General features: G+C 44.9%; 1 protein-coding gene across 4 annotated transcripts in view; it reads left to right on the top strand.

Moving 5' to 3' along the window:
- The first annotated feature begins 282 nt into the window (after positions 1–282).
- svep1 (sushi, von Willebrand factor type A, EGF and pentraxin domain containing 1) overlaps positions 283–16,219 on the top strand; it is a 62,252-nt gene continuing 46,315 nt past the window's right edge. For 3 of the 4 annotated variants that reach the window (XM_019858420.1, XM_019858421.1, XM_019858419.1), the window contains exons 1-4: positions 285–910; positions 1,307–1,880; positions 12,050–12,305; positions 13,668–13,844. In XM_019858420.1, coding sequence (XP_019713979.1) covers positions 1,371–1,880; positions 12,050–12,305; positions 13,668–13,844 — 943 coding nt within the window. In that variant the 5' untranslated portion in view covers positions 285–910; positions 1,307–1,370. Of the gene's footprint in view, positions 911–1,306; positions 1,881–12,049; positions 12,306–13,667; positions 13,845–16,219 lie in introns of all 4 variants that reach the window. The other variant, XR_002166668.1, reaches the window with a different exon arrangement.

Here is a 16,219-nt window from a genome sequence, read left to right as displayed (position 1 = left end):
GAGTCATCAGCAAAGCCAAATGAAGCGGGAGTGCGGTACTTGTGATACAACTTTTGAATGCGCCATGATGCGGAAAGTCCTTCAGCGCTTTCACGTGTCTCCTGCTGTGGAATATTGATCAAGGACCGTTTGATGGAAAATGTGCAGTTGTGGGAATTTGTGGAGACGAACCTCCCTCTTCTGACGCTGGAGTGGTTTGAAATGGAATGTGGAACGATTCGGATATTATCGGTCAAGAATAAAACGCGGTGCGTTCAATTGCCCCACCCCTCCTCCCCACCATCATTAATTCCCTTGCCTCTGTCTTTGTTTTGCTCGCAGATAAAATTTTCTGGGGAAGAGGAAAAAAAAAGAGAGATGAGAGACTCCCATCTTTTGGGTAGGTATGACTTTCTCCTTGGCCTCATCCCTCCCTTTCTTGCGGTTGGCGGCGCCGGCCCCACTGTTCTCTTCGGGAATGTTGACAGTCCACACATGTAGGGAGCGAGGTTGAAGACGATGGAAGGGGGGAGGTGAGAGAAAAAAAAAATGACTTCACCGCCATGGCTGGACTGCCCCCTTTTTTTCCCCCCTCAGCCTCTCTCTGTCTCCCAACTTTTTATTCCTGCCTCCTCCCTCCTCCTAAATGATTCTGGAAGAGAGTGAAGGGGCATTCAGAGCGCGGAGCGTCACATAGGAGAGGGTCGGCACGCTGGGACTGAGGGGAAGCGTCTCCAAAAGGATGGCCTTTGTGGACAGGTTGCTTTAGAGTTTCGGAAGAAAAGAAGGGGCATGAGGTTTCTCTCTGCGGGGGACACGCCAAGGAAGCACTGGATTGAGGAAGAAGCGATGCTTTTCAGGAACGTCGCACTGACCTTCGAGGACGCAAATTCCGCCGCTTTGAATCGGCCAAGAAATGTGGAAGGATTAGGTAAAAATTTCTCTCGTGTGGGATTTTTGGGGGAATGTGCAAAACTAGTCCTGAGATAACTCTGAATGAACGGAACAGTTCTAATGGTTTGAATATGATTTGAAATGTGCAGCCGCAAAATGTGCTTAGCCATAAAATGTGAATTGCGAATTTTGTCACCCCAAAAATGTGGACTACGGAAAGATCATGGAAATTGGGGATTGCAAAAAAAAATGTTTTTGGCAATAAAGTTTGATGTAGGAATGGTTTCAATCGGTGAGATGTGGAATACCCCAAAATTTGGAAATTTGGGCAATCTGAAAAATGTTTTCCAATAATTTAGGAGCTGTTCTGATGCAGCATAACTATATGACGTTGAGTCCAAACATTAATTTGTGAATTTTGTCATGTGCGTAGGACGCATTGATCTCCCTTAAGTCCTCCTTGACCTGTGCAGAGACCTTCCTCGGTGCTCCTCACTATGTGGTGGCAAAGGTCCACGCTGTCATGGTGGACCGGTTGCTTCCTCGTCCTTTGCGTCCTGGCTGTATGGACGGCGGGCCAAGTGCAGCCCCGCTCCTCCCGCCAAATGGCGTCTTCGTCGTGGGCCGGCAACCTTTCGGAGAGCGCCGAGAGGAAAGTGGCGCGCCTCGGCGTGGCGTTCAAGCGCAACGTCCGCCAGCTCCGTGACAAGAGCGCCTGCTTGGACCTTGTCTTCCTGGTGGACGAGTCGTCCAGCGTGGGCGCCGGAAACTTCGGCAGCGAGCTGCGCTTCGTGCGCAAGATGCTCTCCGACTTCCCAGTGACGGCGGAGAACACGCGGGTGGCCCTCGTCACCTTCTCGTCCAAGACCCACGTGGTGACGCGGGTGGACCACATCACGGCCCCCAAGCCGCACCAGCACAAATGCTCCCTCTTCAACAAGGAGATCCCGGCTATTAATTATAGAGGAGGGGGAACTTACACCAAAGGAGCCTTCCAGCGGGCTGCGGTGAGTTGAAAAATGACACGGGCGTCGCAAGATGATGTGGTTTGATATCTGAGGTTTCAGTTTACTACATTAGCAGATTGACGATTAGCGGTTGAACAGTTCTCATTTGAAAGACAATGTTCCCCAACTACAGGGAACTTCCACCGACAGCGCCCACCGCTCAAATGGTTTACGACTGCCTGCCGGTGCCACAAGATGGTGGCAAAAGCCCTTCTTCTCTCTAAATGAACCGGTTCAGTTCACATCAACGTAGTTTCTTCATACCAACATGCCAAAGTAACACTTTTATTGCCAAACCACAAATTGGCGGCGGTTCACCAGAGTGCCAGAAAACTGGGTGAGATGTCAAACCCAAGTCAGTTGGATAGAAGTGATGCTCTACTTTGTAGACATTTTGACCAGACTTTCTAAAGGTCACTCAAAAATGTTCCCCAAGAAGGCTTTTTTTTTTCTCTGACAAAACACTCCATCCCCCACGTAATCCCTCATGCGATCTTCTGAATTCTTGGTGCCTTGTTCTCAGGCTCAATTGGCCATTCCCACCAGACTTGGCATTTCGTTTTAAGGAAAAGTGGTTACTATATGTTAGCATACCAACAGCAAGCGTGTTGCTATCTTTCTATGTGCTAGAATAGCAACCGTTAGCGGTTACCAGGATACAAGGAGTGATGCCAAACTGTAAATTAGCCTCAACGCTGCCATACTATATGTTAGCATACCAACTGTGAGCAGGTTGCTGCCTTGCTGTGTGTTAGCATCACAACTGACACAGTGTTAGCCTTTCGTCAATTCTCATTAGAATTACGAGCAGAGTATGAGGAGGAGATGTGCTGTGAAACAATTGCCTGTCGGCTTGAGAAGTTACTATTTACTATATGTGAGCATGCAAACTGTGCGCTAGGTTGCTACGTGTGAGCACAGCAACCGTTAGTGTGCTAGCATGTGTTCAAGTCTCATGAGAAAGAGTTCCCAAATACAGGGAGGCCTGTCAAACCGTTATCAGTCCGTCTCAGCGCTTTTGAGTGGACTCATGTTGCCATCTCGTGAGGTTGCTATCTAAACCACAGCTCAAAGGTTAGCTTGTTTATGGTTTGTTGATGCGATGCCGCTGAACACACACTTGCTCACTTGGCGTGGAGGAGGAGATATGGCCTGGTTCATCTGTCAAGTCCGCGCTGCCCAGCTGTGTTAGTCAGCCTCGTTGCTGGTACGAAGGCCGGTGCTGGATCAACACCTCGTGCCTCGGTCTGCCTTCAGCCATTTGTGTCTGTGGACACACACAAATACCCAAAGTTGTAGAAAAACACCCCAGACATTTTACACGTCGTCGTCTTTGCTCACTCGAGCGGTTTGTACTGGACCCCACCCCCTCCAGCTCCCGTGTTTCCAGCGATTAGCCTTGGACCGTATCTGTTGGCTAACAGCTTGGCCCTCAGGACAGTTTTTCAACTCAACCTCCTTAAGTTAAATGCTGATAAGGAGACTTCTGGCCTGGTGCCAGCTTCTAAAAACCACAACACCACCAAGAAAAAAAAAATCACTCTGGGGGAGGGCGTGGGTGCTGAAGCACTTTAACAGTACTCTCAAACTCTCCCTCGGTGAGTTATCTAGTGACGTACATAGACTTCAAAACGGTACCTCATGGAACAGGTTTTACTGGGGCTCACAGGTTCAATAATCATGTATACTGTACTGTAATGTCCTTTTGTTGAGCAAGACTCTTTTTTTTTTTTTTTTTTTGGTTCGGTGTTCTTTGGGAAAACGTCAGCGATGACGCTAATTGATAATTGCGTAACAATAATAATAGGGCCATGTTGGATTCCCTCGCCGTCTCTCGGAGGCTGGGATGCATTAAAGGAGGGAGAGATTTTTCCACCGGGCTTGCATGTGGAGACACGACTCTTTGGTCTCTGTCTCACGTCTCCGTCTCGGCATAGGCTTCAAGCGTCGTCAGCATGTGTCGCGGTGATGTCTCATTTTTGCCCCTTTTTTTTTTTTGCATTGCATTGCTTGTGGAAAGAATGCAGACAGAAAATTGGGGGACAATACAGAGAATTCTTTCTTTTTTCCCCCCACTTGAGGAAAGTTTGACATTTTTCCTCATTTAATATGCTTTGTGTCAGGAAAGTGCAACATCAGTACCGTAGGTTGTCTTCTCTTTAGAGAAGTGCTACGTCAGTCGTTTGTCTTCATTTTAGGAAAGTCTCACATCAGTCGCAAGTTATTTTTTGGGAAGGTTTGTCAGTCAAGGTTTGTCTAAAGGAAAGTACAACCTTTATAGATGGTCTCTTTTTTTTTTTTTTAAAGAAATTTCCTCATCGGTAATTTGTCATTTTTTTTTAGAAAAGTTCAGCATCAGTATTTTGTCGTCTTTCTGCCTTTCCTTTTTGGAATGTATGACACCAAGGGTTGTCTTCTTTGTGAAAGTGGAACGTTTATGGATTGTCTTCTCTTTAGGAAAGGTCATTGTCAAAAATATGGCTTCTTTGTAGCAAAACCCAACATCAATCGTTTGTCTTCTCTTTGGGGAATGTAGCATGAATAGTTTGTTTTCTTTCTAGGAAAGTACAAAATTTTTAGTTTGTCTTCTCGGGTATGTTGAATGTCACTGTTTTGACTTGTTTTGGGGAAATTACAATCTTCACATCATGTCTTCTTTTTAGGAAAGTGCAACATCAATAGTTTGTCATTTTTACGAAATTGTACCAGCAGTAGTTTGTCTTTTCTTGAAGACAGCCCAACATCTGTCGTTTGTCTGCTTTTTCTGAAAGTACAACCTCAATCGTTGGTTTTCTTTTTAGGAAAGCATTTCATGGTCATCATGCCCGGGTCGCCTTCTTGCTGCACGTTTGGATTTCTCGAGCGGACTTGATGGCCTCACTTTGGGCAGGATGCGAGGAAAGTTGATGGGAGGGGGTGGGGGGGAGACTGAGTGGGAGCAAGAGGATGGAAGAATGTGAGGAAAAAGGCTGGAGGCAGAGAGAGAGAGAGAGAGAGAGAGAGAGAGAGAGAGAGAGAGAGAGAGAGAGAAAGAGACAGAGAGAGAATGTGACTTTTTTTTTTTTCCTTTTAAAGTAACTGATGTTAAGGTGGCACGTGAGTCTTGGTTAAAAGAGACAACTTACTGGAGTACTTTCTTGCCGTGATCCAGTCTTGCTTGGCTAGCCAGCGTTTCAACTCGCAGGTGGACAATTTCAGCCGCTTCCAAACTCACCCGGAAAGCCTTTAGGCTCATTAATCACAGCCCAAAGTTTTTGGGGCCGGCTGCATGTCTTTCCATGTTTGTCATCCCGTGTAATTAAGAGTACATTAGAGCGGTGTGAGCGCGAACGCGTCAACACGGCTGACGTCCGTAAAATAGACACGGGCCCGTCTGTGTCATGTCATCGCTTCAGTAACTGCTAACCGGCGCTAAAGATATTCATGGCCGTGGTGGGCCTTGCCAAGCCGCGGCGGGCCAAACAAATAACGTGACTCTCATTCCAGTGAGTCAGCGCAATGGCTCCCGTTCCTCCCAGTTGTGTGTTTTCCGTCCCGACCGAAAACCGCAAGGTGAAACGAGACCCGCGCTCATATTATTTGTGAGGCGGCAAAAGTACACCCGCTCAATGCTTCGTTGAAGGACACGCGCTATTTGTGTAGCTCGGGCAAAGTTTTGGGCTCAAGGCTCACTTTTGAGTTTCCAAATGGAAACATAGAACACATCATTGGTCAGTGACAAAAAAAAAAAAGAAAAAAATCTGATCTTAATTTACTGCATTTTTCTTTGCGGTTTCTTTACTTTTGTGTCTCCTTATCGGCTTCTATCTCAGCCTTGATGCGCTCGCTGTCAGCCAATCGGAGTGTTGAATTTTCACCGACATACGACGCCATTGGCTCATTCATTCAAATCACATCGAAGAAGCACAATAACGCAACGGTCTCTTAATTGTTCTCGATTCCTCCCCGTGTGGAGTTTGGATGTTCACCCCGTGCTTGCGTGGGTTTTCTCCGGGTACTCCGCTTTCCTCCCACATTCTAAAAACATGCATGGCAGGTCAATGGAACACTCAGGATGCTACATGAATGCGATTTATTTCCTGAAACCCCGATTGTGGTTTGTGTTATCTTGGGCACTGACTTGCATTGATCAAAATCTTTCATAGAGGCAGGGGTGCCCAGAGAGCGGCAAATGTTGACCACGTAGCTCTGCCCCTGCTCTGGGGGGAAGAAAAAGAAAAAAAAGCAGCAGGCTTTCCCCAAAATGGAGGCAAGGTGCAAGTGTTTGATCCGGGTGCCAGTGGTGAGGCCAGACGGTGATAAAATGATAAGAGCGGGCTCCGCTTCCTTTCTCGGCAACCGCCACTTCCCGCCATCTCGATCCCAGCAGGGATCATTTCCTCCCACTCGCGGGGCGTCTGCCGCCGGCCTCCACGCGGCCTCTCCGTCTGGTCCTGGCTATCGCGGATGCTTCACCTCGCCGCGATAAGACGGCGGAGAGTTCAGTAGCTCCGGAGGGAAAATGATCTCAGTGGCCACAGCCAGCCACTCCATCTAACTGTTTGACAAGCGGTCGTTACTTCACAGGACTCGGCGCTCCCACCCTCTTTTGTGAAATGGATGCGGAATATTTTCCAGAAATTTGGGCCTATTTTCCAGTCTCTGAGCGTCTCGAGCGAAAGGACCCCGAGGCCTCCTCATTCATGACTACGCCGATAGTTTCCATCATTTCAGACAGTACGTTGCCATGTGTTTTTTTTCACCCCTGGAAACCTTACCTTCATCTCGCCAGTCACCCGTGACTACGTATAGAGGCGAGACAAAATGCAGGGTGGCGAGTATGAATGGTGGATGGTGGGAAGTAATAAAGTACTTTTTTACTGTACTTAAGTCTATTATTCAGGTATGCTGTTGCGCTGTCCGAAGGTTCATAATTGCCTGAACATGCCAAAAGATGGCGGCAAATGAAACTCTTCAACTCACTTCATGACATTTAGGTGGCATAAGATGGTGGCTAAGCACTCGTTCTGTCCAAATGAAACCACTCAACTCACTTCAGTGGAGTTCCTTGACATGTAGATCCCACAATATGGCGACATAGCATGACTTTTGTTGAAAAGAAAGCGCCTCAACTCACTTTAACATAGTTCCTTTTGCACCAGGCTAGTGATGAAGCACTACTTTGGACCTGATGAAAGACCTCCCTTCACGCACGGTAACGTAGTTCCTTGGCATTAAGATGTCAGAAGAGGGTGACAAAGCACTACTTTTTGTTCTAATGAAAAGTCTCAACTCACTCCAACAGACAATTCCTTGGTGCCAAAGTATTGCAGTTCTTTTATTGCTTTGGCCTGATGTGGGCTCCACTGTATCTTTCCTTGACTTGTCGGTTTGCATTTTAATAGGAGAGGGGAAACAGTTTTTGTCCCCCCACTGTTTCAGGTTATCATAACGACAGTAAAGCTTTATTTCAGGAAATAAGTCGACTCAGTACTTGTACATCACCAGGGTATCTGTACTTGTAGTTGCGAGCAACCTCGGGCCCGTCTGGACACACTCTGGACACACTCTGCTGCCCATTGTCACTGCGAAGCTCTTTGAACTCGGCAAGTGCGCCTCTGCGGCGGCGTGCTGACAGACGACGCGGTAAGGCGCAGAAATCCGCGCCGCGAGGTCGGCCGAGTTCAACAGACGTGATGGCCTTCGACCTGAGGAAATGGAAGCCCATTTGTCTACGTCAAAGACTCCCGTCGTTTCGTAGCGCAGGAGGGCAACAAGTCGGCGGTGATTCGTGGAGGACCTCGAAAGTAGAACGCAATGCTGGTTTTCAAGAAAGTCACTCCAAATATGTCTTTGAAAGACCCCTGGAAATGACCGCAGAGTCACGTTTTGTCAGATCAACCCTTTCCCAAAGCGTTCCACCGAGTCCACTTCAGCACCCAAACGCCCGCAATCACCACCCACCCGAGGCTTAAAATAGCGCTCCGCAATCGCTGTGCCAGCCTTGTCCGACGCTTGACGCGTACGCGGTGCGCTGATAAACCAACACCAGCCAAGGTGTGGAGATGTGAATGGTGCTGAGGCTTTAAAGGCAAATAGTTTGTTGGCAGGGTCAGGGGGCCTCCAAAGGAAATGGCTGCCAGTGGCTTTGACGGCACGGGCTGTCACCTTCAATGATGCGCGGCACTCATGATCTCTGCCACTCAAGGAAATGCAGTAAAAGCCCACTTGAAGGTGCCGTAGTTTAGCTGCGACGTCTTGGCAAGACCTGCTAGCAGGTTCATCGAAGCCAGTTGCACACAGCTTGCAACTGGCGTTATTGTGACCCAAGCAAAATATTAGCGTAGCATAGCAACTCAGTCAGACTGCATGGAATGTTGAAATGAGATTGTGCGCACGCAATGTTGCTCAGAAGCACCGCCGAAGGAGTGTTGCGCATGTTGATGTTTGCCTTACCGAAAGCATAGAGCGGAGCAGATAGCTTGTCAAAATAAGCACTCTCACTTCCGAAATGAATGGGGGCTGCGGGGGAGGTGCGAGTGTGCCTTGGGGGTACTTCTCTGAACGGATGTGGTCGGATTGCTGCTGTAGTTTTGGAACGATGGATTTGGTGGATTCAAAAAAAAAAAAAAAATCAACAACAACCCAAAAATGACCGCATTTCTGGTCACGCTGGACGCAAGTCACGGGAGTCTGTTGACGTTTTTACTGCAAATCCCTGCAGGCATGTTGGTTGTTATCAGCGCTTCTCCAACACGCACTCTGTCATTCTCGTCTCCAAATCACACACACTGATATGCGCTCGTTGTCGACAGCTTCTTATCGCTCCCTTTGGACCTGGGCCAACATGGCCGACAGGACAAATGCACAGCAAGGCTTCTTATGTGCTTTCCGTCATGTACTGTTTTCAGTCAGGATTTTTTAAATCGTTATTACTTAAATTCTTATTTTCTTCCATGTTTTTCGTTTTGGGAGAAAAAAAAATATTTTTAAGTCTATACTTTTATGCAGGTTTATAATTTCATTATTTTTTTTATGTAAATTTAGTTTTTCAATTTCAATTATTTTAAGAGGTTACATTTCATTAAAGGGGTAAAAACTTTTTAAAATTTTTTTTTCCCCAAGAATATTTTTTTTCTGTTCTTTAGAATTCACTTTTTAGATTTATTTTTGTTAGTTTTGTATTTTTTTAGGCAAGAAAAAAATGTAAAAAGTATTATTTTTGTCCAATAAAAAGTGTTCTTGTTCAAAAGTAAAATTTGGGGGTAAAATAATTTTGCTGTCTCTTAAAAATAATTTTCTTTTAATTCATATTTTTTAAATGTTAGAGGAAAAAAGTCAAACTTTTATTTTTGGGGGGGTTACATATTTGAGGGAAAATTATTTGGGGAATTTTTAAGACGTATTTTTGGGGAAGAATTTATTATTGTTTTTTTTTTTGTACATTCCCCCCCGCCAAGAACCTTTAAACCATTTTATTATAAATGTTATAAATTATGTAATTCTCAATAAAAATAAACAAGTTCAAGAAACGTATTTTTTTTTTGCTTTTTTTTTTTTTTGCTTATACTTCCCAGTTTTAAGATTTATTGTGTTATTCTTCATCGAATGTGGTTTACACAAGGGCGCACATGAGCTTTTCAGCCTCATCTCCGCACGTTCTTCTAAGACCCAGGGATTCCTTGCTTTATGGCTCCTCTTCTATTTGGCGCATCAAATAGCAATTCAACTCCAGCTGGCGTCACTGGAACAAATGGCTTTCACTTACAATGTGCTCATTTTCTTCCCAGTTCTTCTGTGGGTGAAAAAAAGAAAGAGCACAAGCTGTGTTTCCAACTTTTCTTTGTTGCAATTTTTTTTTGTATTTATACCAGCATGAAGTTTTTGTGTAGTAGAGCAGCGTACTTTACATTTGATCGGCGACGATACTAAGCAAGTGGTGCCACGAAAAGTTCTCCTGAATGCAGTCGCGCTGACGGTTGAAGGCAGCCGTCCGTTTCCTCCCTCGCTGCCTCGCTGCCGCATTGCCTCGTTTCGTGGCCTCTGTAATTAGGCTCCTGCTGCTCGAGGCCGCATAACCTTTGGCCAATTAGACAGCCACCGCCAGAGCTTTCTCTCCTTCGCCTCGTCACACTCGTCACGTCCTTCTTTCCTAGGATTGGACCCAAAAATCAGCCCTTGTTTTCACAGGTGGCGATGGTACTCAACAATCTGTACAGACACTTACGTGATAAATAAATAAATAAATAAATAAATAAATACTGATTCAACTCCGACCAGAACAAAGTTGGAAGTGACAATGTGTTCCCCTGATCTCTTTGAACACGGAAAATCTGCGCGATTGACACCCGTGCCAAAATAGATTGTACTTGCCTATAGATGTCACAAGATGGTGCCAAAGCACTCGTTTTGTCGAAATGAAACTCCTCATCTCACTTCAAAACAGGCCCTTGCCACCAACATGGTGGTAAAGCACCACTTTTGTCCACATGTAACGCCTCAACTCACTCCGACATACAAGATGCCACAAAACTGTCAAAGTGAATCTCCTCAATTCACCTCAACGTAGTTCTTTGGCAACAAGGTGTCACAAGATGGTGGCAAAGCACTCCTTTTGTCTACATATAATTCTCAACTCTCTTCAAAGTACCTCCTTGACACCAAGATGTCACGAGATGGCGACAAAGTCCTATTTTTGTCTTCGTGAAACACCTCATCTCACTTCAACACAGTCCCTTTAACACTCAAACGCCACAGGATGGCGGCAAATAACGTATTTGGTTAAAATTAAACTCTTCAACTCACTTCAATGTAGCTCCTTGTGACCAAGATGCCTCAAGATGATACAAGCACGACTTTTGCCTAAATGAAGCTACTCAGCTCAGTTCACCATTGTTCCTTGACACGAAGATCTCACAAAATGATGGCAAAGCACAACTTTTGTCGAAAGGCCTCAACTAACTTCAACCCAGTTCCTAGACACAACGAAACTGGTTTGGTTAAAATGAAACTCTTCAGCTAACTTCAACATAGTTCCTTGGCACCATGCTGCCACTAGATGGTGGCAAAGCTCCGTTTATTTCTGAATATCATTTCCTCAACTTACTACAACATAGTTCCTTGGCTCTAAGACCAGTAGTAGTCACTTTTCCGGCTTTTGGTGAGAGCCTAACTGAGCAGCCGTCATCCCGAGCGTTGAGACACCACCTGGTTCCACGGCCCACCATCCAGCGAGGGAATTTGAGCTTGTCGGACCCCTGAAAAGAAGTGCCTCACCGTCTAATTGTATGTGCCGGATTGTAAATGCGCAAAAGTTAATTTGGGAACCGTATCGGCGTCTGCCCAGTGTTTTGGGCGGTTTTGGACCATTGGCGAGCAGCTGGCTTGTCTGTCGGGGAAATCATGACAGTTTGAGGCCATTCTCGCATTTTCTCTCACCCCTCGCTCCTGCTGAGGTTGGCATTTGAAGCAGCCTACAATTGAGGGCTGCTTTTAGCGGTCGCGTGTGACGTCGGTCGATATTCGCGCGAGTCCTGCCTGTTTGGCTCAAGCCCGGCTTGGGTGATTATCTAACTTGCACTTTATGTGCACCCCGGCCATCCTTTTCCTGTACTGCTTGTCCCCATTTTTCTCAATTAGATCAAGTCCCTTGATGGGGTTTGGTGTTTTGGTTTCCTTTGGACTTTTGAAATGCACTTAGTTATAATCAGGTTTTATTTTTGGAAAAGGGTTTATTTTAGTTTCGTTTTTACGATTTTTTGTTTTTTTCCCATCTGGAGTGTTTGGTGAGTGAAAGAAAACTTAGTTATAATCAGGTTTTATTTTTGGAAAAGGGTTTATTTTAGTTTAGTTTTTATGATTTTTATTTTTTTTCCCATCTGGAGTGTTTGTTGAGTGCAAGAAAAAAAAATTTGTCCAATAAAGTAAAATAAACTATTCTGCAATTCATAAAATCACTCCATTTAAAATGAATGCCAAAAGCTTGTGTGCTATTGAAAAGGGGAATAGGAAGGACATTTTTGCTATAATCACAGTTGGTTTGAGTGAGTTTGATAAACGCTATGTGTAGTTTTACTTAGTGCTCATATTTTTTTGAAACCATTTTCATTTTGATTATGTTTATGAAAATGTTTTTCCGTTGTAATTATTTTCCCAGCCAACAAATGAATTTCAATTGTCTCCCCTTATAGCAAATCCTGCGCCATTCCCGTACAAACGCCAGCAAGGTCATCTTCCTGATCACCGACGGCTACTCCAACGGCGGCGATCCTCGCCCCGTGGCGGCGGCTCTGAGGGAGCGCGGCGTGGAAATTTTCACGCTGGGCATCTGGCAGGGCAACATCCGAGAGCTGCACGACATGGCCTCTCACCCAAAGGACCAGCACTGCTACCTGCTGCACAACTTTGCCGAATTCGAAGCGCTGGCTCGCCGGGCGCTGCATGAAGGTAAGAGGTCGGGCAAATTAAGCCTCTGGCAAATTTTTTTTTCTTTTTTGGTAGAATGGAGCAAAACCATTTTCCATCTTTTTTATGACAGAAATGTTAGGATGAGCTGAGCAACTTAAAAAAAAAAAAAAACATCTGTAAACCCACCTGACGGACTTTAGGATCGGATTGCACACGTCTTTCCATTGGCTGTTTTATGTGATATCAGGTCACTTCCACCGATGCCAAAGTTACGTTTGCCGTGACAATATTAAGGGTCAAATATGTCCGGCTGCCTTAAAAGTGAAGTCTAGATATTCTATTATTATATACTATTATTAATATTATATATTTGTTTTCTGTTATAAACACAATAAACTGTAGACTTTTTTTTGATAAAAAATATTTACTTACTCTATGTTAAGTCAAAATAATGCTGTCTTTATTTTATTTTTAATAACAAAACTTTATTATTAAATTTCACTGCTTCCGATTCAGTCTGGGCAAAACCCCATGTCAATTTTAAGCAGAGCCGTAACCACTAAAGTAACTTGTAGTCTAACCAAAATCTAAAAAACAATAACTTACGTTACTTTGAAAGTCAAGTAAGCAATAAAATAACAAATGTACTTTTTCAAGGTGGTGACTTCACACATGTAGGCCCGATGAAGAATGTCAAAACATATTCAGATGGAAACGGTTGAGGTGTGTTGCGCTTTCAAGTTATGCCAGCAGTCATGAATAAGGAGTGGGGATTCCCATGGCAGGACGTTTAGCAGATAACAAGCCGTTCTCCGAAAAGACACTTTGAAATGTGCTCGATTCAAAGTGTGTACAGGAACACAAAATCAAAGTAATTACACGCTTTATATAATAAACAAACGACATCATTCCTTCTTGCAATTCACTAGCGCTAGCTTAATGCTAACAGATAATGCAAAAGGCCATCGATGGGCTGACAAATGGCATCATTGCCCAAGTATAAACGATGAAATTAGAAATCTTCAAAACCCAAAATACTTTTCACATTTTTGGGGGTAGAATTTTGCAGACAAAATGAATTTAATCCATTTGGGGAAACGGCTGAGAAATAACACAATGTGGAAAAACTGTAAATCCCGAGCACCGACTTGCAGGCTGTCTGCCTGAAGTGGGGAGACGCAGTCGTAAAAGATCAGAGGCAGACTCGGATGAGGCCGTGGGAACCCAGAAAGCAGCCCCAGTCTCGCTGCGTCTCTTGCACGTTTGTCATGAAGTCGGCAAGGAAGCCTCCAAGTGCACTTGGAGGCTTTCAGTCACATGCTTGCTCACTTGTCACATGAGTGGGAACGAGATGTCTTGATGTTGTATGGATTTTAATGCCTCCCCCTCAAATTTCCCAAGATCTCCCCACGGGCAGCTACATTCAGGAGGATCTGTCGCGATGCTCATCCTTGTGCGAGGCCGGTCGCGACTGCTGCGACGTGATGGCCAGCTGCAAGTGCGGAACGCACACCGGCCGCTATGACTGCATCTGCGAAAAGGGATACTACGGCAAGGGTCTGCAGCACGAGTGCACGGGTGGGTTACACTGAAATTGGCCCTGTTGTGTGTGTGTGTATGTGTATATGTATATGTATATGTATATGTATATGTATATGTATATGTATATGGGCGGCCCGGTGTTCCAGTGGTTAGTGTGTCGACCTCACAGTGCCGAGGTCGTGGGTTTGATCCGGCCTTCCTTTGTGCATGTTCCCCCCGGTCCTGCGTGGGTTTTTTTCAGGTACTCCGGTTTCCTCCGACATTTCAAAAACATGCATGGCAGGCTAATTGAACACTCTAAATTTTCCCTAGGTGTGGGTGTGAGCGCAGATGTTTATTCGTCTCTGTGTGCCCTGCGATTGGCTGGCAACCAGCTCAGGGTGTCCCCCGCCTACTGCCCAAAGACAGCTGGGACAGGCTCCAGCACCCTTTCGACCATAATCCGTTCCAGCAGGCTGTTCGAAAACCAATTTGTTCGAAAACCAAAACCACGCTCTTTTTAAAAAAAAAAAAATCTTTATTGAACACGTCTGCTCACAATGGAACAGTACACGAGGAAGCGTCACTTCCTGATCTACCCGAGGAAGCGTCACTTCCTCATGTAAGGAAGGCGAGAGGAGTCAAGTGGTGCATTCAAGTCCACTCAGTTTGGTCGAGAATCGATTTTCGGTCGTAATCCTATTTGGTCGAGGACAGAGATGTTCTAAAACCGAGGTTTGACTGTGTGTGTGTGTGTGTGTGTGTGTGTGTGTGTGTGTATATATACATATATATATATATATATATATATATATATTAAATAAAGTTACAATTCACCAAGAGAACCAAGTCTGCCAGAAGGATGTCAGATTTAATGAGTAAAGATGCATTTTCTCCAGATGAAAAGTCACCATCTTCCACATGTTAAAATCCAAAATTAATGAGGGATCAAAGTCATATTGTGACAAGTGAATTGAAACGCCACAAAAGACCGCATTGGGAAAATGTCTGCCGAAGGGGCCTCAACCTCATCCCTGTCACAAGTGATAAAACTGATGAACTTTGTTTGCGCGTTGGCCTCGTCAACCCAGCAAAGGAAGGCCATGATGAAGTGCGCGGCGTCCTGACAGATTCCCTCAACCCGCTTGATTTACGTCGCCTCTTTAAGCCCCATCTTGTGTTTCCGTGGCGTCGTCGGTCACACTGCAAGTCCACACTGGCAGGTGGTCTCGTTGTCTTTAAAAGTTCATTGCGTTGGGGAGAAACAAACTCTGTGCATGTATGTGTGATTGCAGACGCAATGACTAACAGATGCATTGGCTCCAGAGTGAGTGATTGAGTTACTGTTGCCTTTAAGAGCTCGCTTTGATACAGTCAGACTCTAAAAGCCAGTGTTTTTCAACGCTTATTGAATGGAGGTCATATATCTTTCAGGAGAAAAATCTCGGGGCACTCCACCAAATCAAAATGTCACCAAAAAATACACACACACGACATAAAACCCCATGATGTTGGTGGTTCAGCGTACGCAGATTTCATGCGGGCACACAAACTACCGAAGGAAGAGACATCTTGAGCAGAAAACAAGCTTCTTGCTTGGAGCTTTTCTGTCCTGTAGTAATCAGCAGTCGAACGTGGGTTGGTTTCACCAAAAATGCCCGTTTCTGACCAAAAAGCAAAGAAAACAGGACATTTTGTGCGCCCCCCCCTCCTCCAAAAAAAGCAAGAGTGAGAAAGCGGCAAAATAATTATTACTTACAGATAGAGTGTACAAAGTATCAAACGCACTGACTCACAGCCTGGCTCCACTTGAAAGTGGTTCTGTCCTTCGTCATTCACTTCTTTTCTCACAACACCGCCGCACATTTTGCCATTTTGTACTATCTATCACAACAAATACTCTTTATGCCATACATATACTGTCATTACCCATGAATTATAGGCCCGTGTTCGTGCATTGGATACTGTTTTAGTAATTTTAGTATGCTACTTTTTTTTTTTACTTTTAAAACTACTACTTTTACTTTAAAACTACTTTTAAATGTTTTTTAGTTGACTTGTTTGCTTTTTGCTCTTAAATTGTGTACTTTTAATTATGCAAAGCACATTGAGTTAGCTTGTGTATGAAATTGGAAATTAAACCTGCCCAGGACTTCAGACCGCCTCTAAATTTTGCCCCTTAAATTTATAATTACACTTAAAAAAAAAAAAAAAAATGTTAACCAACCCCAGGTACTTGGGCACACACAAATACACTTGACCGGCTTTTAAGTTTCAACTTTTGATGTCGTGGAGATGGAGCCGCCGTTTAGCTCAAGTGAGCCCGGCCGAATGAAGCCGAGTTGCTGTGTGGGTTCTGGCCACTCTGTCTGCGTCACTGGTCAGCTTTTTAGACAGGCGCAGCAAAACGCTGCTGCCAGAGTCAAGCCTCC

This window comes from Hippocampus comes, unplaced genomic scaffold (assembly GCF_001891065.2).
Source record: "Hippocampus comes isolate QL1 unplaced genomic scaffold, H_comes_QL1_v1.1 scaffold48, whole genome shotgun sequence".
Lineage (NCBI taxonomy): Eukaryota > Metazoa > Chordata > Actinopteri > Syngnathiformes > Syngnathidae > Hippocampus > Hippocampus comes.
Note: the sequence above shows the minus strand (reverse complement) of the source record. Positions and strands in the feature narration are given on the sequence as shown.